General features: G+C 40.7%; 1 protein-coding gene and 1 long non-coding RNA gene across 2 annotated transcripts; one reads left to right on the top strand and one right to left on the bottom strand.

The window, feature by feature from the left end:
- Positions 1–142: 142 nt before the first annotated feature.
- On the bottom strand, positions 143–20,380 carry HIF1A (hypoxia inducible factor 1, alpha subunit (basic helix-loop-helix transcription factor)). Its single transcript, XM_014966597.1, has 15 exons — positions 19,594–20,380; positions 19,134–19,324; positions 18,054–18,199; positions 17,858–17,942; positions 14,925–15,037; positions 13,656–13,858; positions 12,108–12,214; positions 11,764–11,911; positions 10,624–10,844; positions 10,158–10,438; positions 9,240–9,362; positions 8,642–9,036; positions 7,643–7,751; positions 4,682–4,808; positions 143–4,496 (listed from the first exon to the last, which is right to left on the bottom strand). The coding sequence occupies exons 2-15, from the start codon at positions 19,180–19,182 to the stop codon at positions 4,345–4,347; spliced, it is 2,259 nt and encodes a 752-aa protein (XP_014822083.1). The 5' UTR covers positions 19,183–19,324; positions 19,594–20,380; the 3' UTR covers positions 143–4,344.
- LOC106902805 lies at positions 8,917–25,602 on the top strand. Its single transcript, XR_001414593.1, has 3 exons — positions 8,917–9,052; positions 21,519–21,719; positions 24,844–25,602. It is a non-coding gene; the product is annotated as an uncharacterized LOC106902805 (long non-coding RNA).
- The last annotated feature ends 1,043 nt before the right edge of the window (positions 25,603–26,645 follow it).

Here is a 26,645-nt window from a genome sequence, read left to right as displayed (position 1 = left end):
CAGACCTCAAACAAGGAAGGAGTTTTAGTTATGCTGTGTTAGTGGTTATTTAGTTCACTTTAAAGAGTGGTTTTGCCATCTGCCATCTCCATCTTTTACAACAGGGGTAGCAGATGAACAGAAAGATCACAGATGTCACAAATTAGAAACAAACCCTCTCTTTTATTGAATTTTATACTGTTAACACAATCAAAAAGAAAAATACAGTCACAAGTATGTAAAAAATGTTTCAAGGGAAACATCAATTGCAATATGTTGTACTTGGTTCCGAAAAAGAATTCCATTAAAATATATCACTTCTTCATGAGAGAATACTGCTATTATTCACAAAATCTACCATACTGTGTAAGTCCAGTTGCAAACTCTTTAACTTTTTGGTAACGTGGCAAGCCTTGCTCAAGGTAAACATGGAAGCAGAAGAACAATGACAACATTTCTAGAATTTGGATCAAAAAAAAAAAAAAATCACAGTTCTCCAGAACGGAGCTTTCCAAGGAATCAAGTACCTAAATTGCTAATGGTATTTTTAATGAAAGCTGGATATCCAGCTCCTGTGAATTCCTATGAAATGGTGTTCCTACAAAGTACTCCTGGCCTGTGAAACGTTGATTTTCATGCTGGACAATTACAGTTTGAATAACACGCGTAAGCGCAGTGACATCTGAGCGAGAAGCGTGTCGGTGGGGACAGGGACAGATGGTTGACCTCGGGCACATCCCAATGGTCAGGAACTCACCCCTCCCAGCTTCCACGGGCACCCTTCAAAGGAAAACAGTTCATTTGGAGGCTTGAAATTGGCCACCAGTGTTAGGTGTGAAGTTTTTCTTGGCCTTGCTGGCCTTAATCTGTGATTCTTCAATGCATAATTACTCGGGGAGAGTTTAATAGCAAATTGTTTCCGTTTCAGCCCAAGATTTTCAAAAAGCTGAGCGTACAGCCCGAGCCTGTCTCACTGCACGGGAGGAAGGTAGGTTAGAAAGGTGTATTTGGATTCCAGGCTACCTTAACTCACTCACCGTGTCACACCTAAGCTCAAATTACTGGACAGTAGACTTAAGTGACTTCTTGTGGTGAGCTACAACTCCCAAATTAACTACTTTCAGGTAAAGGAATGAATGATGTCCTCATAAATACTGGTTTAATGCCTTTACTTTTTAACAAAATCATCAGCGTTGTAGATAAAAACATCTATTAGAATCCATATCTAAAGATAATAATTGTTCTGTGCTATGAAAAAGGCATGGCTTGACCACTGCTGGAGTCACGCGAACCTGCTGGGAGCAAACTTCGTTATTCTCAGTTTATCATTTCTACATAATCTAGTGTATTTCATAAACAGAAGGAAACGTTCTATTTACCTACTTTTTTTTCTTTCCTTCTGGGGAAGAATTAAGTGCCCTGATGTGGTGCCTCCACATTTTAAAAAGTAGTAAGTCAGCTAAGAAATTATTCAGAATCACTAAAAAAACTGTTTAGAAAGTAATGTATTCTAGAAGCTTGTCCTCCAAAGTAGGTTTAGAATCAGGCTGTGTATTCCTAAAATGTAAGGAAAAAACCAAGCAAACAGCAGCTAAAAAGTGTGCTATATTTTGTGAACTGTCATCTGCCTTGAGCAAAGCTCTTACAAGGCCAGAGCAACCAATTACGGTTACTTTTCCACACTTTCTTCAGTGCCTCTAGGAGGTTAATTTGGTTTTATTCTTGGGTTTTGTTGCTTTTTTTTCCCCCATTTGTTTTTTTCCTAGAGTAAACCAATAGGGCTCCCACAGTTCATTCCAGGAATTGCTTGTTTCAGTCACTTTTACCAAGAGTGTAAACAAGATACCATGCCTTGTTATTACATGTAATGTAATAACAACACATTATGTGTAATGTCTGAGATGAAACACAGCTCATTTTAATAAACAACTTCTATCCTTAAGACCGGAGATGATTCCAGGAGGCTCATAACCATAAATCAGGTGGGACACTTAAGTTTTCCTCCTCTTTTTAATGTGGATTTTTCTCTATGAAAATGTACAGCCCTCTTAAGGTAGACTGAAGAGGAGCTGACAGATCCAAACAGGTTCCTCCAAAAGGTCAAGAGAGTAGCAGAGCGACATCAGGCAGGAAGGTATGAAGTTTCTCTTGGGAGAGAAGAAACCAGTAACTCACCAGGGCAGCTCAAAGCTCGCCGGGGCAGTAAGAAAAGCAGAACGCGCTTTACTGAAGCCTTCAGCAGCTTCACCACTAAACCCCGGAAAAATGCCATCCAGGAGCCCTCATGCAGCAGCTCTGCTGCTTTCATCCAGAGAACTTTATAAGCTTCGTACGCTTAAATGCTGCATTAAAAAAAATATTTAATATTCCCAAGCAGCTCTCTGCGTAAAGCTTCAGTTCTGGCTTACTGACCCTACGCGCTTTCTCCTCTCTTTGTGAAACTTCTACTCCAACTTTAAGTACACAAGGGTCTGCTGCTACCAGTGCCCCATCTTTTGTTAGCTGGCAGCTAACAGTCTCCAGTTTGTGTAATACAAGTCTGCCAGTTTGAAAAGTGCAAATGACAGCAAAATAAGAGAAGTCACCTAGTTAAAGTCACTACATCAACAGCACAAGAACACAGAACAAGCTTTCTCCCAAGTCCAATCTTAATTTTTCAATCATGCGGTTTTGTGATAAAAAAAAAAAATCCATCTTTTAATTGCTCACTCTTGTGAATTTTACTTTCTCCTGCTTTCCAGTGTTACCTTGATCAAGCTTCCAGAGACAAGCCTTTAAGCTGTTCAGGAGGAAGACTCTTTCCACTCTAGCTGTAACACCAGCGGGCTGTCTCCTCCCTTCCCCCTTTGCTAACTGGTGTGAGAACAGACTGAGAGGTTGAACATCTTTGGCGAGCAGTAGCACAACACTGTCTAGGGAGACTGCAGTACTGAATAGGCTCAAATAATTAACATGGAGATGTTACAATCAAAATAAGGGAGCAGTGATTTCCAATCCACGCTGAGTTCAAAAGGGAAACACGGATGAACAAATAACCACTAACAAAAATATAAATTATCTCGTTTCTCTCAGATAACACACTCCCCCAAAGGGGCCTGGTCCACATAGAGTTTATTGATGTAAGAAAACAATACAGTTAGTGTTAGATCCAACCACAAAGAGCAAAAGAATGAGTGAATGAAGGTTTTGTACAGTACATATAGGAAAATAAGATGTTTGTGACAACTATATATTTCTAAATAAAAAGGCTTCTAAATATACTCAAGTTATTGAAATCTACATGAAAACATACGGATGTTAATAGCAACAAGGTGCATAAAACCAAAACATCAAAATATTGAGCAACTCGATGTACTAGATAAAGTTCTGCTAACAATGCAAGATGTTTTACAATCTGCTTGAAATATCACCTATACCACACAGGGTAAGCTGAACATTTAGATTTAAGATTCATACACAGTATTAGCATTAACTTCAACAACTACAGGCAGGGAATTTTATTTTATTTATTTTTTTTTAAGCTGGCAAAGTGACTACTTTAAGAACATCAAACTCTCTCTAAATTGAGAACGTATCCAAATAAAATGCTGCTAGCCCTTTCCAGATAAAGCCTTTCCTTTGCCTAACCACGCTCATTTAAGTCAAAAGCATAAGACAGCATTTAAGAACAATTTATGTTACAACGTGACTAAAATAATGACATAATCCAGGTTTAAACATGATTTCATAGGCAAACAAAAGAAGATTCCTTTTAAAAACTAGTTTTTATAAATGCAGAATATATTGCATGAGGAACTGCTGGTATTTCTTAAGAAAATATATTGTGCGATTGTGGCTACAATGCACTGCTGCAAAGCATTGTTGTTTCTTATAAAAATTATTAAAATAAAAAAAAAAACCCACAACTTGTCTGAACATAAACAGAAAGAGAGCACAAGTCTTCCAACTACCTATGAAGAGCAGGGTGGAAGTATTGCCAGTTTTTCTTGTGTTGACATTTTACTAATGATAAGGTTTGGTGACCAACTCCCCAGCCCAAAAAATAAATATTTTTTTTAATTTTTTTTTTTTTAAATCAGGTGCATATTTCAAAGCTGCTATTGCGAGTGTGTTTTAAATGTAAGGACTTAAAAGTGTATGTACCAAAGAATTATAAAAATGCACTATAAGTTTTGAGTTATTGTTACATAAAGAACATATTAAAAAGACTGTCAAAATAAGTAGAAAGGGGATCAAAACTGAACTAACTGAATTAGTGCAGTACTGTAGCCAGGCTTCTAAAATCAGATATAGAAAATATAAATAGACTGCTTTAGGTGATGATTCACCAGTGTCCAAAAAAAAGGAACAAAGTATTGGGAAAGCTCAGTTAACTTGATCCAGGGCTCTGAGCAGTTCTTCACCCTGTAGCAGGTTTCTGTTGCCTTGTATGGGAGCGTTTACTTCGCAGTCGTAACTGGTGAGCTGGGGAAGTCCACTTTCATCCATCGACTGCCCTAGGAGTTTACTCGCTATGTCTAGAGAGGGAGGGGAAGGAAAATAAAATAAAATAAAATAAAAAAGCTCACTTAATTCATCACGCATAACCTCTCCCCGAAACTGCTCACAAAGGAGGTGTGTGTGGATGGGTTTGTGGCTCAGCTCTCTGTCCCGCGGTCCCTCTCCGCACCCCTCCGCCTGTTTTACAAAAACCAGTACTAACCAGTTGATAGTAGAATGATTGTCTTTTGCTCCACTCCGCTCCGACCGTTTGTTTTGCATCCCTTTACACGCTTCCAAGCCAGCGACGCGGTTCCTCCACGGTCACCTGTCTGCTGGAATAAAGACCCCTATAAAGAAATAAAATAAATCTTTATCAAACGCTGTATCTTTCCAGCCCTCCACATCCCTCTCCCAAACTAACAGCTCCTAACAGTCACCAGTTACTAATGCAGACATCGCTAAAGTGGACTTCATTCAGAACTTGGGGAAAACAAATTTTCAGGTACACTCGCCTTGAGATTTAAAAGAAAACTGAATCAGATTTCAAGACCTTACCTCCCTTACAGAAAACAATCACTAAAGCCTGGTTATCATCAGTTACCACGTACACGTACACATCCAATTAATTACCACTGCTCGGCTGTGAGTAAACATCAGGGTTTTCACTTAAGTCTCTTAATGGTTTTCTGCACTGGAATTAATACTGTAGACAGGAGATTCAGGGACCTCAGGAGGTCAATTCTGGGTAGCCCTGCTTTGGCAGGGGGTTGGACTAGATGATCTCCAGAGGTCCCTTCCAGCCCCATATCATTCTGGGATCCAAGTCTTGTGGGGAATGCAGCCCTAAGCCATTCTACTGCAGATACAGCTCCTTAGCGTATTTTTTTTGACAGCAGCATAGAAGATAGGGAGATTGGAAAGGTTTTGAGGGCTCTGTATAATTAGGATAAGTAAGAAGCAGCTGCCACTGAAATAGGTGGGATGGAAGGAAAAACGTGCCATCTTAGTATCAAGTTTGCTAGCAAAAGCAGTCAAATCTGCAAAGGTTGGTCTTGTTAGTAGTACTGACTGCTGCAAAAAGAGGAGGAAAAGATATTTCAGAATGCTGCCGTTATCCCCAACACTGAAAATAGTAAAGATCCTGTGCTTTCAGGGTATGAAACATCCCTGCCAGTCGAAAGGACAGGTGTATAATAGAAGCTGTACTTGAGCAACTTGGACTTGGAAGTTGCATTTCACAGTAACATCAATCACCTACATTAGTGCTGGTTTGGTTGGTTGTGGGGTGGTTTTGTTTGGTTGGTTTGGGTTTTTTTGGATTTTTGGTTGGTTTTGGTTTTTAAACTGTGAATGCAATACAGCCCTTCATATTAAAACAGACCTAGTTCATCTTTTTCAATTTAATGATTCGGATCATTATTTCATAGTCTCAGGATAACACATCTTGCCCATATCTAATACTCCTGCTTTCTAGAAAACTAAGGTAGTATTTTCTTTTTGCCTTCACTTATTTTCACTCTTTGCAAAGTCCCGCTTTCTTACAGCTAAGAAGTTGTAGCAAGTTTTTTGCTACATGTATTTTCAGTCTAGCTTTAACCTCATTTTTCTTCTGTGCCTGCGCAAGGTCTAGTTCATCCACTCAGAAACCTGTTGCGGATAAAGCAGCCAAACCACAAAAGGACTTGCTTGAAGCAAGATCCAGCTACATGGAAAATTCAGCCTGTGACTGTGCAGAAATCGTCACAATCTTTGTAACACTTTTGTCAGATACAGAAAAAAGGTTCAAAGAGTGAAGTTTGAACCTATAAGCATTGAGAAGGCGCTAAGCGTAGAAGCCTGAAGACTACTGCAGCAGTTAGTACAGATCTGCTTGTGTTCTGTGTATTTAATGGCATCCGTTCTTTAATTTAGATTAAATTAAATAATGGATTAAAATATTTTTAATATTTTATCCGCAGCACTATGCCAGCTGTAGCACCGTCGCGTGAGAAAGAGGCAATGAAAAGCAAGAAAATCTCTTGCAGAGCTGTGAATTCGTACAGGGCTACTGGAGGCAACAGAACACCAGGCATGGAAGTGCAAAGCGTTTAGCAAATGAAAACAATAGCATAAGTATGATTATTTAATTTTTAAAAAAAATCAAGTCTGCTTGTCTCGTAGTAAAAAGTGAACGTAAGAGCTTTCTCAGCTCTTCTAGAGGAGAGCAATGACAGACTGTGTACAGTGATTGGTATCATGCCCAAACCAGAATCCTAATAGAGGAGTATTTCATAGTTCAGAAGAAAAACAATCCTGCACTGTAAGACCTGATGGTTGACTACACCTAGGAGATGGACTGCTAGAAAAAACTGATCTCAAAGGCTACGTTGTACCAGAGGAACTAAGAATTAACTGTGCAAAAACCAAAGAGAAGTGGGAATTTACAATGAAGTCAAGAAGAGAGAGAACAGTATGATGGCAAACTCAAGATTTCAAAATCCTAAGAACTGACAGTAAGAGACAAAGAGACAGAAATACCCTTGCAGAAAATAACAAGCTGGATAGTGCCAAATCTAAGAATATCTAAAAAGTTTATTTTGAATAGCTAGGAGGGGTGATTAACAGCTACTTGCAAGCCCACACAGTAACACAGAGAGAGAGTGTGCATGAAGTGAAAGTGGTAGTAATATACATTTGCTAGGTTATATGAATTCTATTCCCTTATGGTTCAGGGAGTATAAGGATATTCCTTTATTTGTGTTACCTGCACAAATAAAGCAGCCTCAGACTCAATGGAAAAATGAAAGCATAGAAAGAAGCATAAGAATACTATCTCCAGTATTGACAAACATGACAATTGCGTTTTAATTTGAAAGTGAAATAAATATGGCAATTATAAATTTAAATGTGAAGTCTTACATTGGTGCACATTCTACTGAAGAACACACATGTTCACAAAAGCGTATCTTCTGCCTATTTAAGAGAAGTGCTTGGGTAAAGGGCACTTTTGAAACAGCCGACAGTAAGAGAACAAGAGTCAGAGGATCTGCACAGGTGTAGGGATTTCATTATGGAACGATTCTCTCTGATCCCAAGGTTTCACTGCACACCAACAGCTAAACTCAGGAGTCTGCACCGATTCCTCATTTCAGAAATTGCAAGGTTAAAAGTGAATATTTTAAAATGGTAAAACAAAACTCACAATTCCAACTGCCTGAAAAAGTGAACCATCATGTTCCATTTTTCGTTTTCTCTGAGCATTATGCAAAGCTAGCATCTTTGGATTTAGTTCTTCATCCACTGCAGTAGATCTAAGAAAAATTGATTCAGGCTGTTAAGACGTTTCTACTACCCTTGAGCCATTCTTCTTTTGTGAACACTTACACACAATATCACAGAACTGAATTTATGAATCATACTACTTCTCTTTTATAATTGACTTATTTCAACAATCATTATCTATAAGCATAGCAAACGTTAGCTTTTAATCTTGCTGTGAAACACGGAATGAGTTATAACAAAAATTTTTAAAGCTTTTGCAGAATAAAAAAACCCAAAAGCATAAAAGTTCAGCAATTCACTTTCAAAACAGAAAGGAGGGAGGGAAGGGTGAGGAAAAGTGTGTTCTTAATATTAAGAAAAGTCTGTTCTTAATGTTTCGATGTACAGATAAAGCTTCTATTTATCAAAAGTCTGATGTCTGACTTTGTAGGCTTTTCTGTCGTGATAAACACCTCCTACAAATACCACAGTCCATCACTAGGAAGCACGGCTCGCTTTAAAGGCGATCCAGGTAGCGCACGGGCTGTAGCTGCCTCCTGCCTCCTAACAAAGCGGCCAGGAAAAGCACCCGAAACATTGCGTGGGTGTAGGTACTTGTGAATTGCCTGCTGCGTACTTTTCATCTGCACGTCAGATACAAGAGTAGAACAAAATCATAAACCCAGTCTGCAATACAGTAGCTGCCTTTTGCAGAAGATGTTTATGTAAAAGCTACTGCAAAATTAACTTTAGGGAAGCTTATTATACAAAAAAAAATCAAAATGCAAAAATGGTTTGAAATGTTCAAATTTAAATGTATGAATTGCTGCTTTGAAGTAGAATGCCAAAGACAACATGAAGCAGTCAGTAGTCTTTAAAAAATGTATTCTATCTAATTCCTTGAACAGATAGTAGGGTTTAAGCTTTGCTTTTAAAATACCTTTTATTGAGAGTGACTGTCAGCAAGCTAGGCACTCCCGGGCAAGGTTTTTCCGTCTGATCCAACGTTCCTTTCCCTGCTCGGACTGGAGAGGCAGTTCGACTCCTGTTCCCACTGTACGGTGACGCTGGGGCACTACTCGTTTCGTTGATGATGTGGACAGGAGATGAAGGAACAATTAGTGTCTTCACATCATCCGCGCGCTCCGTCGCCGGTTTCATTTCATCAGCAGAACTGGAGGGTGTCTGGGGCTGCTGGAATATGGTCACGGTGGCTGCGTTCTGAGAGCCAGAGGAACTGCTTTCCAGCGGAGAGAGCTGATCGAACGATCGCAGCTGGAAGTCGTCATCCATTGGGATGTAAGGAGCCAACATCTCCAAATCTAAATCAGTTTCCTGGAAAAGACAAGAGGTAAAAAACTATAAATATTTAAGAACATCCCAGCTCTAACTGCATTAAGGCTCTTCCTTTTACCAAATCCTTACAATATTTCTTTGCATAATATTTTAATAAAAGTGTTACATAAAAGGGGAAGAGATTCTAAGAGAAACGTACTGAGAATAAATATTAAGATGATACAGAATTTTATGTACGTTACCTGAGTAGAGAATGGATTTTTTGCTTCTGTATCTATCGCAAAGAGTTTCTCCACTAATTCCAGTTTGAATTCATTAGCCATATCATTATCCACATCAAAGCAGTAGTCATTGGGACTACTGGGCTGTGAAAACATTTTGAGCACAGTTTAAAGTTTCTGTCATTACATCATTTTGTGTTGTATCTACAGATTCTCTGAAAAAAAACATTCTTAGGTAAAAACTAATTCCAAGCTATATAGAGTTGCACAAAATCAAAAGAGGAAAGGAAAACAGGTTTATCAGCACACAGTCACCCCACTTGGGAAGCACTCATTAGTTGGAGCCTCTACAGTAATTGCAGGATAATTGTAACTCATTTGCTTTTAGATAAGCTGTCTCTGAACCCTTCTTTTCTAGAAAGACCAATCCAGGCCCGTCTTGTTTCTATCAGGTGGTATTGCGTGGATTTGCAAGACTCACTTTAATGAAAAGAAAATGCTCAGTAAGAAAATTTATCTTTTTTTTTTTTTTTTTTTCCTCATGGCACAAGCTTAACCAAGTCCCAACTTAGAAATAATTTTCCATTCCCATCTTGGCTGCATCCTTAATCGGATCGGCTTCAGGAGGCCCCACAGCACATACATTTTAATGCTGGTGTATGCAAATTGCATTAACTAACCTCAGGTGAGCTTTGGCTGGTGCTTGCATCAGAAGGACTGGTTGGCTGCTCTTGCACCTGGGGCATGGTAAACAAAAGCTCAGAAAAAAAATTTTTTTTTTTTTTTTTTTTTTTTTCCTCATGGCACAAGCTTAACCAAGTCCCAACTTAGAAATAATTTTCCATTCCCATCTTGGCTGCATCCTTAATCGGATCGGCTTCAGGAGGCCCCACAGCACATACATTTTAATGCTGGTGTATGCAAATTGCATTAACTAACCTCAGGTGAGCTTTGGCTGGTGCTTGCATCAGAAGGACTGGTTGGCTGCTCTTGCACCTGGGGCATGGTAAAAGAAAGTTCGAGTGGCTCCGTGTTTGGCTCCAGCTTTGATACAACTTCTCTATTGAGTGCAGGATCAGCATTGCTACGAAGTGGCTTCGTAGTTTCAGAGGCAGGTAGTGGGGACATTGCCATATTTATATTCTGCAATTTCTCACTGGATGAGGGGAGCATTACATCATTATACAAAGGAACTTCATCACATTGTTGTTCATCAGACTCTATAAAAATTAAAAGAAACCATCAACCTAAGTAACAATACCGTTCATGTCTACGGACCTCATTAAATTTAAACAGCGGCTGAAATACCACTAGGTAAGTGATATTGGGAGGTTATTTTTCAAAATTTACTGTAAAATACTAACTTTACTACTTAGCATGCTCTCCAATTTAAACGCACACCCACCATTACTGCTGAAATCCAGAGAGATAATTGTGTCTCCAGCCGCTGGGGCCAGCACAGTTAAAGCGTCTGGTTCCTGTTTAAGTTTTTCAAACAGGCTGTTGGTATCCTCCAGGTCATCTTTGCTGAATATTTTGGTCATTTTCATATCAGGAGACTCCACTGGTTTCAGCATACACTCCGTTTGTCCAAGGGAAAAAATCAAGTCCTTCTGAACAATTCCGCTGTCAGACAGAGAGGAAGATGACTGTTAAAGAACAGCTAAAAGGAATAAATTCCTTTTGTAAGTTGAAAAAAACAAAACCAAACCCCAAACCAAAAAAACCCAACAAAACCAACCACCACCACCTCCAAAAAAACCCCTCAAACGCCACACCACAAAACTACCAGGATAGGAACTTTAAACATTCTTTTTTTCTTACTCATTCTTTCCTCAAATGTGATAGACGAAGTAAGTACTAATTATGCCATCCAAAAAAGTAACAAAAATAAACATGCTTTTCTGAAAGCATTGAGAAAGCAAGGAAAAAAGAAAAAAGTCAGACATTTCTTAAAACACTTTTCTTCGTTTTAAATGACTGTACAATATGTCGATAGGTTGATAGTGGTACATTCAGTAGAGTTTTGAAAAACTAATTTAGGGCTATTAACAATTGCTGAAAAACAGGCAACAAGTCTGCCCCAGTTGAACCTTTCCATTAAGAGAGGAATTCTAAGGGAGAAAAACATAAATGGGATTAAGACAGACACCGTTACTACTGCTGTGACTCCATGACTACAAGTTATTAGTGAAATTAACTGCTCCAGACGGCGGGCAAAGATCAGAGAGTTGGCCAGAGTGCACACAAATTCTCAAACGCTTCCACTGCAGTAAGAGACCGACCCAAACTACACTCGTTTGCCTGCAGAGATCTTCCCACTGACATCCCTAGCTCAAAAAAATTGGTTTGTTCTCAAATCCAATTCCTAATCCTGGCCCCGGCAGTAATTCTGAGCAACATTTAATCAGTAGGAAATAGTAACATCGTGACACGTTCACCAGGGGATCACATCCTGGGCGAGATGAAGCGCCACCTGCAGACTCCGTCTTCAATAAAAATAATTAAAAAAAAAGAAAAGAATAGCAATGTCCACCCGCCTCACCTCAACACATAGTTGACGCACACGATGCACTGGGGCTGGGAGTTCTTAGTGTTGTATATAACGGTGGCTTGAGTTTCAACCCAGACGTAGCCGCCCTGCTTAGCGAGCATTCTGTACTGCCCCGTCGTCACCTGCCCTTTCGTGAACACTAAAAGCAGAGAGGAGACCACCTTTAATCACAGGCAGGAAAACCCAAAAGCATTTAAGATAAATATTCACTGCAGATCCGTATCTGCAATTCAAAGAAAGCTCCCCCCCACCCCCGAGTCCTGCTGCTGCTTTCCCCCCGGCGCTGTATCTCGTCTCTTGCAGCTGGAGGGCTTTAAATACATCTTTTCACTTACTGTCGTGGTGGGTTTTGGTCAGATGGTCAGAATCCAGCGCGTGATAGTACTCGTAGATCGAGCGACCCAGGAGCTCCTCTGGCTCGTACCCCATCAGCTCTGTAATTCTTGAAAACGAAGGAAAATCACTAAATAATAGCAGATGTGGAGTAGCACAACTACCAGAGCGTTTGGATGCTCACACATCTAGAAAAACCCTGAGAGTCACTTCCATACGCATTAGCTACAATTTCAGTTTACTGGCAGTTTTCACTTTGAAATAAATTACTATTTTTTTTATGCTTATGCGAGCTTTTTATGCTTTATGAGAAATTTCAGCAGGCACAGGATTTTCCTCCTCATTGAATATTTATAAATCATATCCTGTGGCGGACAGGATTAAGTAAATCCCTGCTTTGTAGCGTTGAGGTTTTTGGTGGTTTTTTCTTTTTGCTTAAAAGTAGACCAGCTACTTACGGACTAGAATATCCAGCTTACACAAATATGAGAATTTAATAAAATAAAAAGACACGCTTCAACGGCTTTAAATCTGCAGCTAAAAGAAAATAAGGAAACAGATTTATTCTGCTTTCTTAAAGAAAATGGGTTTCTTCAGCCCCTAGAGGGCAGTGCTGACCAGGGGAACGCTTTTCCTCTGCCCCATTCTCTATGCAGAATGACCAAATTAAGTAACTTTTATGTGACACCATCAGTCCTAGAAAGGTAAAGTCACTGCAGAGGACAGAACGTTAACCTGCACTAACATCTCTTTGCATCCAACTGCAGCAACTAATTAGAAGTTCGTCTTTGTTATAAAGAAAAGGAAATGGGCAGTAAGAAATAATACCTAATTAAAAACACACAAAAAAACCCCCAACCAAACCAAAAAACCTCCAAACAAAAAAGCCTCGGGCCAATTATTTCCTTCACTTATGCCTTTCAGATTAGTCAAGCCAAGTTTCCAGAGGACCATAAGAGCAGTCTTATGTATTTGACTACATCCACGATTTCTAACAGAACGCAAAAATCTCATTTTCAACAGCAGATGTATTGCATTAAAAGCACAGCTGAATGTTTTGGGGGGTTTTTGGACTAGAGAAAGCAGACACTGATGTCCTGAAGAAGGGAGAGGGGGGGAAGTGGCAGCAATAAAATGCATCTGACAAGTATTCACGCAGACTCTTTTCAGTCCCCAAATTGCATCACCGTCTTTGACAAACCTCAAATCCTTCCTGTTTTTTCAGTCTCCAGAAGAATCTTCTCATTTCAATTTAATTGCTACCACTAAAGACCAGTTTGAACTGGCAGTTAACTGCAGGCAAATGATTTATTCCCAAGTAATAACGCTGCACCCTCCTTAGATTAAAAAAAAATAATAATCTGGCTTTTAAATAAGACAGCCTGATCAGTTAGTAAAAGTCAAAGCATCCCCAGTGACAGTCCCACTGTGCAGACAACTCAAGCTAACAAGTTAGACTATGTAAATGTGTAAGGCCAACATTAGCCATGCAAATCCTTCAAATGAATTCTTTTTTAAGCACTATACGTGTGTATATATATATATATTACCTTTCGTCACAATAGGAAAATTTCATATCGAGACTGTGACGACTGAGGAACGTTTTGCTGTCCAAGGGGACCTCGATGTTGGAGGGATGAGGAATAGGTTCACAGATCAACACCAGACATGTCATGGGAGGCTTTTTGTAACCGCAGTGAGTTTGGTTCCCGCACGTGTCGTAGACGCGGATGTGCCCGGTGCAGTGCAGCACCTACGGGAAAGGGGCGTTTTAAAAACACAGAGCAAGTTGTCCATCAGCTGAGGGAATTGTTATTTCCATCAGGGCACCCAAAGAGAAGTCCTTCCCCTCCCCATCCCTCCAGGAAGGCGGTGGTGCTTGCGGAGGGAAGGAGGGCTGCAGGAGAGCAGCGGTTCTCAGGCTGCAGGGGCTGCCAGCTCTCTCCTCCCGGGTGCTGGCTGAGACAGGGCCAGGCATTCCTGCAGTTCCCTCACCTGCTCTTCTCTGAAAGTTACATTAATGACAATGCTGATAAGGAATTTCCTCAGCAAAAATTACATTTGAAAGTCACGGTAACACTATCAACCTCTCCGTTTTAGATCTTCTGCAGAAGGGATGTTACAGCTCAATACACAGTCTTCCAGAGACAAAGAGTTTTGTTTAACTTTTTTTAACTTGTTTAACTTTTTTTAACCCTTCTGAAATAGAAATGGTTCAGACAACTCCTTTGTTTGATCAAGAATAACTAAATGTAAGTTATAAAGGAGAATTGTGAGCCATAACAGCACTCGATGCAGTAAAAGGTTACTTTTTGTCCAGAGGAGAAAGTGCACTGACTGCAGAAAGTTATCAGGCAGTGCTCTTTTTGTTCCAACTGGTACAAAAGTGATAGCCAGCAGCTTCGGAATGAATGGCACTGAGGTCCTTCAGAGATCTCAAACTGTCACATTTACAGTGTCGAATCAAAAGAAAACAAGTATCAGCATAAGTGGTGTCAAGTTGTGTGGGTTTTTCCCCCAAAGGCGAAGGCTTTACACAAACATTCAGCAATTACAATTTCTAATACGTAAATAACCTCTAATTTTAAACGGAGAATTCATTAAGAGTTTTCAAAAAACTACGTTTTCAAACATTGTTTCTGTTACCTCCGTGATGTATTCAGCATTAACATTCAGCATATTGAAGCACCATCATTAAATGAGTTAAGGGTTTAGTGAAACTCAAGTTCATTACATGAAGCAAAAACGTTGAAATACCGCGTTACGACATCTGAAGAGGAAGCTGCCAAACTACATAAATATTCCTTTGCATTAGTTACCTTCCACGTAGCAGACTTTATATTCACTGTTCTTCCCCTGCTAGTCAACGTACACTTCATTCTGAGAAAAAAGCTGCGCTCCGTGTTTTGCTCTTTGCCCTTTTTCACAGGACCTAGCGAAAGCAAATAGTAAAACCAGTTCTTAAGCTCCTGCATCATCTTCCAAAGGCGTTTAAAAAAAAAAAAAAAAAAAAAGAAAAGCAGCCCCAAACCCAAAAATGTTATAGAACTCTTAACACTAGGGGAAGACCCCAAAAAAATAATTTTAAGAGATTGATAAACCTAACAGCATTTTCGATAATAACTCTTTTCAGAATGAGTTTTACTGTGAGGTAAGCAAAAAACTGAAGCTTCAGTGTTTTAAGATCAGTATTGTATTTGTAGCCAACTCCCCGCTCCCAGATTTTAGGAAAAGGGATGGGGAGAGGGAGAGAGACTGATCAAAAATTTGATAGATGTTAAAATTGTGAGGGAGGGCAAGACAAGCATGTGCAGAGTGACAAGTACTACTGAGTTGGTTTCCACTGAAATGCATCAGTAACTCCCTGCATGGAGGTTCAAATCAATAAATTTTGGGGCTGTTGCTCACCAGGACCGTGGTCTTTTAAGTTTTTTAATTCAGAATTAACAATTCTGCTGTTTATATGCATCCTAGTATTTCCACAGTGATTTACACTCTGAGTTAACAGGGATCAAGTTTTTAAACCCATTATTAGCATTCTGGGGGGAAAAAAACCAAATGGAATTCAAGAAATTCTAATACAAATTAGCAGCAGCAGCGCTAATTTTTTAGCCTTACTTGCCAAGTAAGTTAAGTTTTTGCCTTTACAAGGGAGAACCTTTCAGAGTCAATAACCAAGTAGGCTATTCTGGGCAGAGAAAATGCAAACTGATCCTATCAGGAAAGCTGTGTGCGTGGAAGGCCGAAATAAAGCAGGGAGGAATACAGGGCAGTGGAAGAGCGAGTTTGCCCAGGCGTGCTGAGAAACTTGGGCCAAATCATAGCATGGGGTGGAAGTTCCGAACACGTGAGCTTACTTCTGAGACAAGTTTGTACAATAGCTCGCTCTCATCCTCCCCAGACAACAGTAGATTCATTCTACTGCAGCTACTAGTTTGACAAAATTCATTAGAAAAATATGAAAGCCCCTACACTGCATTGTCTAGTAGTGCTAGCAGAGGCAAAGACTAACAGGAATGAGCCTATTTTATGCCACGTCATAATATCCTCAATAAATCAGAGGCGGGGGGGAACCCACAAAAAACAGAGCTCAGAGAAGCAGCCAAAATTCAGTATTTAAATTTAATTCCGTACATTTTCAAAAGAGTTAAACCAATCTAGAAAATCATAGTTGAAGAGGACACAACATTATTTTTACCAACTCCTGATGCTTAAGCCTCTGCTTGGAGAAACAACTTTAAAAGATGGAACAGCTAATGGCCAGCTTTGAAAGTTTAAAAAGCAACTTCATAAAAATCAGAATGCAGTTCAGCTTCTGCCAGTCCCTTCTGTATTCATTTGCACCTGTACAATCCCAAGGGGGAGTCTTTAATACTCAATTCAAAACCAAAATAATTCCACTGACGTAAGAGCTTCAGCAGCAGAAAGCGACCTGGGAATACTAATAAATATAAAAATGTACCATTATTACTGTAATTTAGACTTTTGTCTGCCAACTTCATTTGCGAAACGGATTTTGTAACAATGCTTTCCAGACATTTTATTCCAGCCTGGTCAAGTTAAGACAGTTGGTTTGCATGAAACTCAGTAACACGACATTTTGGAGAATAAAGCTTTTGCAGCAATAGCAGGACTGGCTTTTAGGCTGCCTCAGTGAAGTTGTTTCTCCACCTCTCCCGTGTGCACGACTCTATTCCAAAGGCAGGGGGGTGGAGGGAATCTAACACAGCCTTCGATACGGACTTCAATATTGAGGGCAGACAAGTTTAGAAAAATGCTTACAAAATGAAAAGTTGGGGCCCTTTATGCTATGATACCTTATCAGGTCTCTTCCACTGAATTAAACCGAATAACAACATAAAAGACTTCTGATTCACAGTGCTAGACGAAAGCAGAGGTCAGGCTCGGTAATTTATCACTATCTAGATTCAGAGTCCATATAACATCCTTGTTTGATGAAACGGGAATTATGAGACATCTAACAACTGAGTACAGCAGATTTGTTCGGCCGCATGCAGGCTGCCAAGTCTTTATAGTCATTAACAAACCTTTAGAAGACATAAAAGCAGTTATTTCATGGGCGTTTGTTAAATTCAAAAGCACACAGAATACGTGAACACAGTGTCCTCCCTCAGACGGAGAAAAGAAGAGTCAGAAATCTGTGAAAAGATACCAATTTCATGCACCAATTAAAAGGTGCAGAGAAGCATCAATCCCAAAGCCCTTCTGGGGGCTGTCCAAGTATTCTCCGATTAGTTTTTCGGTGTCCTAAATATAGTACCTTTTTTTTTGTGTGTGTGTGTCTCTTTGGTATACCACCACAGATTTCTAGAAGAAAGCATTTGCTTAGTGAAGCTGTCCTGTAAAGACAAGCCCAGACCAAGACAAATTCTCCATAAGTTCTCCATATCCTTCTCTAGCCATCACCTAAGATCATTCTCAATCAACCTACCTCTAATTTTATTCCTGTAGGCACGCTAATCCTTTTCACCCTCAATAACTCCATTTTAATCATTAGTTTTGTTTTAGATTAGAGAGTACTAAGTCTCATCTTTCCTACAGTTAGGATATTGCCAAAACATTCCGGTTTATTTCTGTTGTTATTATCTCTGAACAAGGTTTATATTGAGACTTAAAGCAGCAAAACATAGTAGTTTGATCTCAACGCCTTTTTCTGGCGGATATCCAACTGTACCAAAGCCAACAGGAACTTTCCGTAAGTAAATTAAATACATTTTGTCATTCTTCTCACCATTTCTGTGTGTAAGCATTTCTCTCAGCTCCTCATGGTCACATGGATGAGTGAAATCAAATACACTGTGCCCCGTCAACTCAAACTGCAAAAAAAAAAAAAAAAAAAAAGAGGTATAAGTGTGTCTAACTACATATACAAAACTGCAACAACTTTTACAGATTTGAAACAGTCTTAGAAAACATCAGTCTTTCACCTGAGTGAGCCCCATGCACTTGTTCACATTTTCAGACATGTAAATCATGTCTCCATCTTCGGACAGAACCATGACAAATCCATCAAGAGCTTTCAAGTAGAAACAGTTCAGTTCCTTCTCCATTTTGGCTTCTGTCTCCAGCTCACCTACAAGCAGCCACATATTTTTGTTTAAGTAAACATCAGCCATCAGGAATGACTTCTGGCACCAGTCTGCAAGGAGTCAACCTTGCAAGACTGTTAAAAACCAGTACATTCATTAGGTAAGTGATCAATTAAATTCTTCAAGCTCTAGTAATTGTATCACAAACCACAGAAAAACAGAGTGAGGTCGAACGTTTGGTGTTTTTGTGCACTTCCACCTTAAGGAAAAAGTGTGTGTGTGAGAAATATTACCATTTATCCTAAAAAGGCATTACAAACTTTTCTCAGGGTCTTCCTAGGAGACGTTTCAGAGTACAGCTACCAAAGCTACCCCTCCAGACTGTACAGGCAGGCAGCACGAGAACACATCACCAGTACAGCATCTCTGGCCTGCAGTAGAGATACTGGTTCATAAACTAACTCCAGCACTCCTGTAGTTGTGTGGGGAGGTGTAACTGCAGGCACACAAGCTCAGCTAACTTCACTTTCAGTGGAGAACAATTACCAAAAAAATTAAAATTCTTGCAGTTTCTATTAACGAGAAAACACCTACAGTTCGATAAACCAGCCTGGCACAAAGCTACAGTCTGGCAGAGCACAGTCGGAGCAACCAGCTCTAGGGGGAGGAGGAGGATTAAATGAAAGAAATTAACTTTGGGACAAGGGTCAAATAACTTGAGGCTGAAAATGGCCCTGTGGCTGCGATGAGCCAACTGGGATCATCAGAACAGAAAGGGAAAAACAAAAGTCTGTTGAATGATGGCCATTTCTCCTGTGCCATCACCAACGGCCTGTTTCTACCGTAATGTCTTCCACCCTTCCGGAAAAAGGATGCAGCTATAATTGATTTATTTTTAACTGCCGATAGGATTTAGAAATAACTTCTTCTTTAATATACCTCCAGCCCCTTTTACAGACTGTCCTGTCATTCCCTTACCAGCATCTAGCAGCTTTCTCATGCGCAAGTAGCTGATGGTCAGTCTCATGATGGACGCCTTGTCCAGGTGTGCGCTGACGGTGTGGGGCAGAGGCAGCTGATGGGCCAGCTCGTAGAACACTTCCGATTCCTTGCTCCGTCGGCACCGGGCTGCATCTCTTGACTTCTCTTTTCTGCGTTCCGAGCTGATCCTACATAACCAAAGGTTGGGGTTTAATGGAGGAAAACAGAGTTCTCCGTGCAAGTTACATTTGAAACTAAGCTGCCCAGTAGCCAGTTATCAAAGTTGAGTAATTTAAAACTTCAGTTTAAAAGTGTAAATGTAATTCTGTGTATAAAGTTCTGCTGGGGTTGGGTTCTGCCAGAACTAAATTCAAACACACAGAGGCTTCCAGCAAGATCAGTTCTTCAGACAGACACCTACATCCTCAGGACCGCTCCTGAAATGCTTCTCTCGTACCTTGACTGCTGCTCCTCTGGCCTCCAATTCCTGTTTTCTTCTTCTTTCCTCACGCCTTAAGACCATTCAAAATACTAAAGCGTAAGTTATTTCCAGCTTGATGCTCCAGTGCTAAGGTGTACACTCTCCAAATTCTTCCCTTTCTACCATCCTTACAAAGCCCACCTAACAGGTCAGATAAACAAGGACATGGACTGAGTGTGAGGCGTAGAATCATAGAATCATTCGGGTTGGAAAAGACCCTCGGGATCATTGAGTCCAACCATCAACCCCACTCTACAAAGTTCTCCCCTACACCACATCCCCCAACCCCACATCTAAATGACTCTTCAACACATTCAGGGATGGAGACTCAACCCCCTCCCCGGGCAGCCTATTCCAGGGTCTGACCACTCTTTCTGGAAAAAGCATCCTGCTTTTCAAGTGATCCAAAAAAGTCCCTTTCCCAGCTCTCTTTCTCCAGCACAGTCCCTTCCACAAACTCCCCTGGAATGAAAAACAGCTGTGAAGAAGATGCCCCATTCTCCTTCCATCGCCTGCGTTAGGTTCACCTCCCCCGGACACGTGACATAAAGGACAGCTCACAAAAAGCAAGCACCAAAACAACCAAAAACTCTGTCAGTCGGTACCGTGGATAATTCTCTTTTTTGCCCAGTACCCACACGGGTTCGTGTTTGTCTCGTGCATCTGTCACAGGAGTTTTGAGCTAAGCATTTTGAGAGGAGCTCTCCCAATTTTTTTCTTATATTTGAACAAGAACTCAATGCTGCTGTGGTCCCCGGGGAAGATATGCCACTGCAGTTAAATGTGCATTTTTGCCGTATACACAGAAGTATACGGTACTATTGTCCATTTTTCTTTTTATACACTTTTGCCCTCTGAGGGGACCCTATCTCCATTTTGCATATACCTGAGAAACAAAAGGCAGTTGCACTAATCTGTAGGATCACCTTTTTCCATTGACTTTCACGGAAGTTGTGAGACAAACATATCCCTATAAACACTCCTTTTATAATTCAAAGATGCATGCCTTTTAACGTTATCATAAAGAGATTAAGCATCATTACTTGCAAAAGACAGAAAATAAACCACTGCATTATTTACTACTACCAGTCTAGGAATTACTTTTTTCAAACTTTACCAGACTTAAGAAGTCACCACATACTACCACTGCAAAATTCATGATGCTAAGTCTGCAGATCTGTGCTAAAGCACTTTTTAATTAGCACCCATCTTGGGGGAGGTACCACAGATGACAGAGGAAAGCGCTTCACAAGCTGATATTCCCTGGGAAATAATAAACCAGGTTTAAGGTAAGCAGTCAAATACCCAAAAGAACACGTTTTTCACTCCTTTACTTGATGCGCTACCCACAATAGCCAAAATCCTGCTTAGTTTGTGCAGAAACATGCAGGTGATGATATACTGAGGCTGACGTGGGAAGCATGAATGCCTTGAAACGCCGAAGAAGTTTAATAAGCTCCAATAAAGACAGAGTAAGCTCTCAGAATTTCTTCTGTGATGCCCTTCATTTTTTCCAACTTCACAAAGCTGCACAGCATCTCCATCCACCCCCGACCCCACCATCCTCTCCTCCTGCCCCCTGCCAGCAGAAAGAAACACTAGGACTTTGGATTTTCAGAATCATAAGTTTTAAAGGCTCCTAAGAGCTAAGGATAGGATTATGTTTTCTCCTTTGGTGGCAAAATCAGGCTACTAGATCACAGAATTACTTATTTCTATGTAATGAGAAACACTAATAAATCAACATAATAGTAATGGAGATATCTGGAAAACTAACTTATAGGTTTTAGTAGCAGTAAAAAATTCTGGACATACAATAGCTCTATTGGTCTCTGTGAATATAAGCTTGAGTTCCTCAAAAAAGTAGCCTAAAATATCTGATTGTGTTTCCCATCTTGCAGATTTCTTCACATTCAATTTCCCTGTGACAACAGATGTTCCTGCTCCAGTCATGGATATCATGGTCTGAGACACTTGAGGCTCCTGACATACCCGGATATCTGGAAACAGCCACAAGAAGTCTGACCTTTAACAATACTGGAAAAATATTTTAGCTATATAACCTGATGGATTAAACATTTCCTACTGAAGACAGACCTCAGGTACCTTTTCTCTTGATGGAAAACTAAGTATGTAGGTAAAAAAAAAAAAAATCAAAAAAAATCCATGTTCTTGTTGTCCTTTTGAGGACCACAGATTGCACCGACAAAGGTAAAATAAGTAATTATGCTGCACTGGACAGATTCACCTTTATACCTCTGATTTTTCTTTGTTGGCTACTCATTCAAGATCCCTTTACCTGCGGAAAGTTCCTCCTACAACAGAAACTCAAGGGAGAGTTGGAAGTAATTGATTTCCATCTGCCTAGATGCCTGCATTCTTCTCATGGCTTTTCAACTGCAGAAACACTTTTAAGTTAAAAACCAAAAACCAAAACCCCTTGCTTTAGCAATAATGCTGTGCACTTCGAGTTTACAAGATTGTCAGGCCCAAGTGGATCACAAAGAGCACGTAGAGAAGAACAACACCAGTGATGACAATAGATCCTAACCTCCCAAGTTGCGATTTCAGCCCTTTCCCTTGTATTTTCTTTCCAAAAGCCTGATGTTCTGGAAAATACTTTTGTCTAGTTTCTAGATTTTTGCCCTGTTTTACCACACTTAGCAGCAGATTTCAACGTAAAGTGTCAAAACTTGAATTATTAATGCCAAATTGTTATTAAAAATATTGAATTATTCATTACCAACTGAAACACTGCTCAAATCAAGCTCACGGTGTTACGGTTTAATCCCAGGGTAAGAGAATCAAGCGCTGCTTGACTTTACAACAGGCAAAACTCAAGTGCAATGTTGGTACCAACCGGTGTCATCCGACCAGCGGAGGCTCCTCTCCCTCTTACGAAGGATTTCCTTTCTAGAAAGGCTCCTGCTATAGATAGATATTTAAACTGTACAGCACAACAGCTTCCTATTTTTAGCTGCTGTTTAAAACTAAGCTGTAACCAATCTGAGTAAAACCAAGCAATTTAAATAGGGAGATTAATTCCCAGCTTCAAAGAGCGTTTCTTTAATGGATCAAATTAATGGGGAAAAGGTCACAAATGAGGTTTAATTACCAAGTTAAGTCAGAGTTGCCTCAACATGGGGTGCCATCAAATAATAATAATACTAAATAAAAAAAAGAGCCAAAAAGAAATCCTTTACTGTTGCAACTCCTCTAAGCTTTGCTCCTTTCAGTTGCACAAAGCACAAAGTCACTGCGTGGACCTGCCCAGAAATTTTTGCATAGTCAAATAAAGGAGACTGAATTCCTGTAAAGAAAATTTATTTCTTAAGTGAACTCTCTCTCAACGAGGAGAAAAAAAAAAAAAAAAAAAAGAGGAGCTCAAGGAAAAGGACTTTTAACAAATCATGTAATTTAAGAGTGATTTTCAGAAATGCCTGTGTGTAACATTTGTGGTCTTCACAACAGAACCACTGTTCTGTAGGAACAACAGGAACCCATGCTCCATTTAGAACAAACCCCAAACTTAAGAGCAGCATTGCAACCTTCTGCTGCCAGTCTGGCACAGAAGAAAAACACCTAAAGACACAGAAGCAAATCTCAGCTGAGGAGTGGATTATATGTGCAATGAAAATAAGAGAAATGCCAGTGCTGGACAGGAAATTGCATGCATTTTCAGGTCTGATGTTTCCTGCGCAATTTCAGGGGCAGACATTCATTTCCATGTTGTATTTCTGCCACCAGAATACAGAAGCAGGGAGCAAGGCAAAGCAGATGATGTGCCACAGCTCACAGAAAGTGGTGTTTAACTGAGGGTTTTAAACCCAATATGAAGCCCTTTTTATATGTAAGAGATGTTTACAGGCAATAGCTGGATAAACAGCCGAGATATGCGAGCCAGCAAGCCAGAGCAAAAAGGTATTTTGCCACCAGGATTCTCTGCAGCTGAACCAAGCGTTCAGCTGAAAGGTATTACCCAGGCTCCCTGCCTCAAATCAAAAAAGCTTTAAAATACAGCAAGGTGAAGATAAACAGAGTTTTACAGCAGGTTTCTGCAGCGAGCAGGAATTGGCCCAGCAGCAGTCCCGCGTGGAGCATCCCAGACGTTAACACAGGCTCTGCGCTCCAACGCGCAGTTCCTGTCCTTATGGTCATATCAACCCTCTGGGCCACAGCATCTCAAAGGACATACTGGTCCCCACGCTATCCCAAAGACCCCTCCGCCCACCCCTACATATTTCTACAAACGGTGTCTAAACGCAGCCCACAGTTCATCTCCTCAAGTGTAAAACTCATCAACAGCCGCATTTAAACCTGATTTGTTCCTGCTTATTTACCACCAGTAACTCAGTCCAGAAAGAACCCTGGAAAATGCCATCAGTAACTGATAAAGTTCAATTACTAATTACTAACTAGATTAAAAACGGTCAATGGACAGATCTTAAAACATGCAGCAAGTCCACTTCGTCTCCTTCTAAATCATCACCCAATGTCAAGGAAAATTTTACATTGTCTACACTACTATATTAACACAATTAATCAGACAGAGGTTTTTTTCCCCCTGTATGTTGCTTTAGTGCTGTGTTCTATTTTCTATCCTTTCTCTCCTTCTAACTTACTGTTTCTTTAATCAGGTATATTTTTCTCTATAGCTGGTTTCAATTCCCACCCAAAACATCTATTGTGCATGTATTAATTAATCCAGACTCATCTTTCTTGATTCAGGTTTTGAGCACATTCTTAAAAAAAAAAAAAATTATAAGCATCCTCTGTTAGCGATTTACATTTTTCTCTTTGTATTTGTTTCCTACAATCGATTTGCTTTGTATTTATCTGTTCTTAAACAGAAATCTATCATAATACACTTCCAATTCAGTAACAGTTCTGACATTAATTCCTAACAGTTGCCAGCAGATCGCATACGCAATACTTCCATATTAGATACAAAATCTCAGGCTGTAAAACTGGTACTAGAAGTATCTGGCTTGGGAATGTAATTCCAAAGACCGTACCCACTGTAAAGCTGCTTCAGATTTTATTCATTACGCAAAAAAAAGAAAGACAGGATGTAGCTATTGACATACAATAATACATTAACGGTAGAAGTCATCACTGATGGCACTGAACTTAGAAAGCACATCTGTAAGTGCCCTGGAATTTAGCTTTTAAGGTTGAATTCATTCCTGCAGTTGGTACAAAACTTGGTTTTCTTTTCCCGCCTAGCCTAAAGCAGGTGCCTCTGCCAGCAGAGCCGGATGGGACAGAGATGCCATTCCTGGTGTCCCACAGCCCATCGGAACACCCAGACACGGGTACCATCACGCTCATGTGACACGCAGACCATCCGAAGAGCTCAACCCTGGGCACCTCCACACCAACCACTCGCCTACAGCACAACAGGACACCTCAGCCAACAGAATAGCAGCTGGATGCAAGTTCGACTAAAAGACGGAGATCTCAAAGAGGGTACTGCAGCAGAGCTCTGCTCTTCAGACGGCGCTGGACATGCAGTCGCAGGGTTTTCTCCGCTGGTCGTTAGACCTTTATTTTGTACAGAATTGCTAGCCCCAGTATTTACTGAATTATTCTTCCACGGAAAGAAGCCCCATGCAAGCTCAGTGCTTCCCACAGAGAAACTAAAAACAGTGTAAATCAAACTCCCTAAAGACAACTTCATACCAAAAATGGGTTTATAATGTAAGAGAACTCCAAATCCAGTTATTTAAATGTACAGTCAGCTAATGATAAAGGTATTCTTCCAAGGAAAAAGAAAACCAAAACAACCCACACAAAACTCCCCCAAAAAAACCCCAACCAGCGTGTAAAAGCCCCTCGTCTTCCACCTGGCATAGATGGAGAACATGCCAGTTAGCCCACTTATTCCCTTAAAAATACTTTTAAATTGATACTCTGCACTGGGGAGGCCACAACTGGAATCCTGCGTCCAGTTCTGGGCTCCCCAGTTCAAGAGAGACAGGGAACTGCTGGAGAGAGTCCAGCGTAGGGCAACAGAGATGATGGAGGGATTGGAGCATCTCCCTGATGAGGAAAGGCTGAGAGAGCTGGGGCTCTTTAGCCTGGAGAAGAGAAGGCTGAGGGGAGACCTTAGTAATGCTTATAGGTACCTAAAGGGTGGGTTGAAGGAGGATGGAGCCGGACTCTTTTCAGTGGTTCCCAGTGACAGGACGAGGGGCAACGGGCACAAGCTGGACCATGGGAAGTTCCACTCCAATCTGAGGAAGAACTTCTTTGGGGTGAGGGTGGCAGAGCCCTGGAAGAGGCTGCCCAGGGAAGGTGTGGAGTCCCCTTCTCTGGAGATCTTCGAGCCCCACCTGGATGCTCCTGAGTGATGTGCTCTGGGCAACCCTGCTTTGGCAGGGGAGTTGGGCTGGAGGATCTCTAGAAGGTCCCTTCCAACTCTGACAATTCCGTGACTCCGAGACATTGATCAACTTCAGTTAGGGGCAAGAGAGCTGCAGCATTAACACCATTGAGTCCTGAGACAGACCCCCCCACAAAACATGGGTTGGAGTCACAGGCACCTGAGACGCGGCACCCACCACCCCAGAGGCAGGAGAAGGGACTGTTCCTCAATTAGCGGGCAAAGAAGAAGACAGGTTATGAGTAGGGGCAACTGGGCCCACTACAGTCGGTCTTGTGAAGGAGCCCCAATTTTTCCTATTTAAACCTGAGAAAACACAGGCAATGGGCTGGGGAGGAAAGGGGCCAGAAGACCAGCTTCACCCCACATGCCAGCTGCCAGGGCTACTCGTTTCCATCCAAATGGTCACCAAACAGTGAGGGAAAAGACTTTTCAAACTGTGCTCTCAAACAGTTACTGCAAAGTCTGAATTTTCAGTTGGATAGGCAGGCTTTCTGGGAACTGTAATATATTTGCAAATTCTCCATAAATTTTACTTTTGGTTAGGCCGCGGGCTCCTTCCCTCTATAGCTGCCTTGCAGAATTAGTACAGAATCACATGGGCTTGGAAGGGACCTCTGGAGATCACCCAGTCCAACCCCCT

This window comes from Calidris pugnax, unplaced genomic scaffold, assembly GCF_001431845.1.
Source record: "Calidris pugnax isolate Ruff unplaced genomic scaffold, ASM143184v1 scaffold74, whole genome shotgun sequence".
NCBI classification, from domain to species: Eukaryota; Metazoa; Chordata; class Aves; order Charadriiformes; family Scolopacidae; genus Calidris; species Calidris pugnax.
Note: the sequence above shows the minus strand (reverse complement) of the source record. Positions and strands in the feature narration are given on the sequence as shown.

What these genes read in the sequence shown, in the direction of transcription:
- HIF1A (XM_014966597.1), bottom strand. Translation starts at nt 19,182, where the DNA reads ATGAGACTGACCATCAGCTACTTGCGCATGAGAAAGCTGCTAGATGCT. An exon ending in GAGAAAGCTGCTAGATGCTG is followed by an intron (nt 18,200 to 19,133) that starts GTAAGGGAATGA and finishes GGCTGCTTGTAG; the next exon opens with GTGAGCTGGAGACAGAAGCC. An exon ending in TCTGGATTTCAGCAGTAATG is followed by an intron (nt 10,439 to 10,623) that starts GTGGGTGTGCGT and finishes TAATTTTTATAG; the next exon opens with AGTCTGATGAACAACAATGT.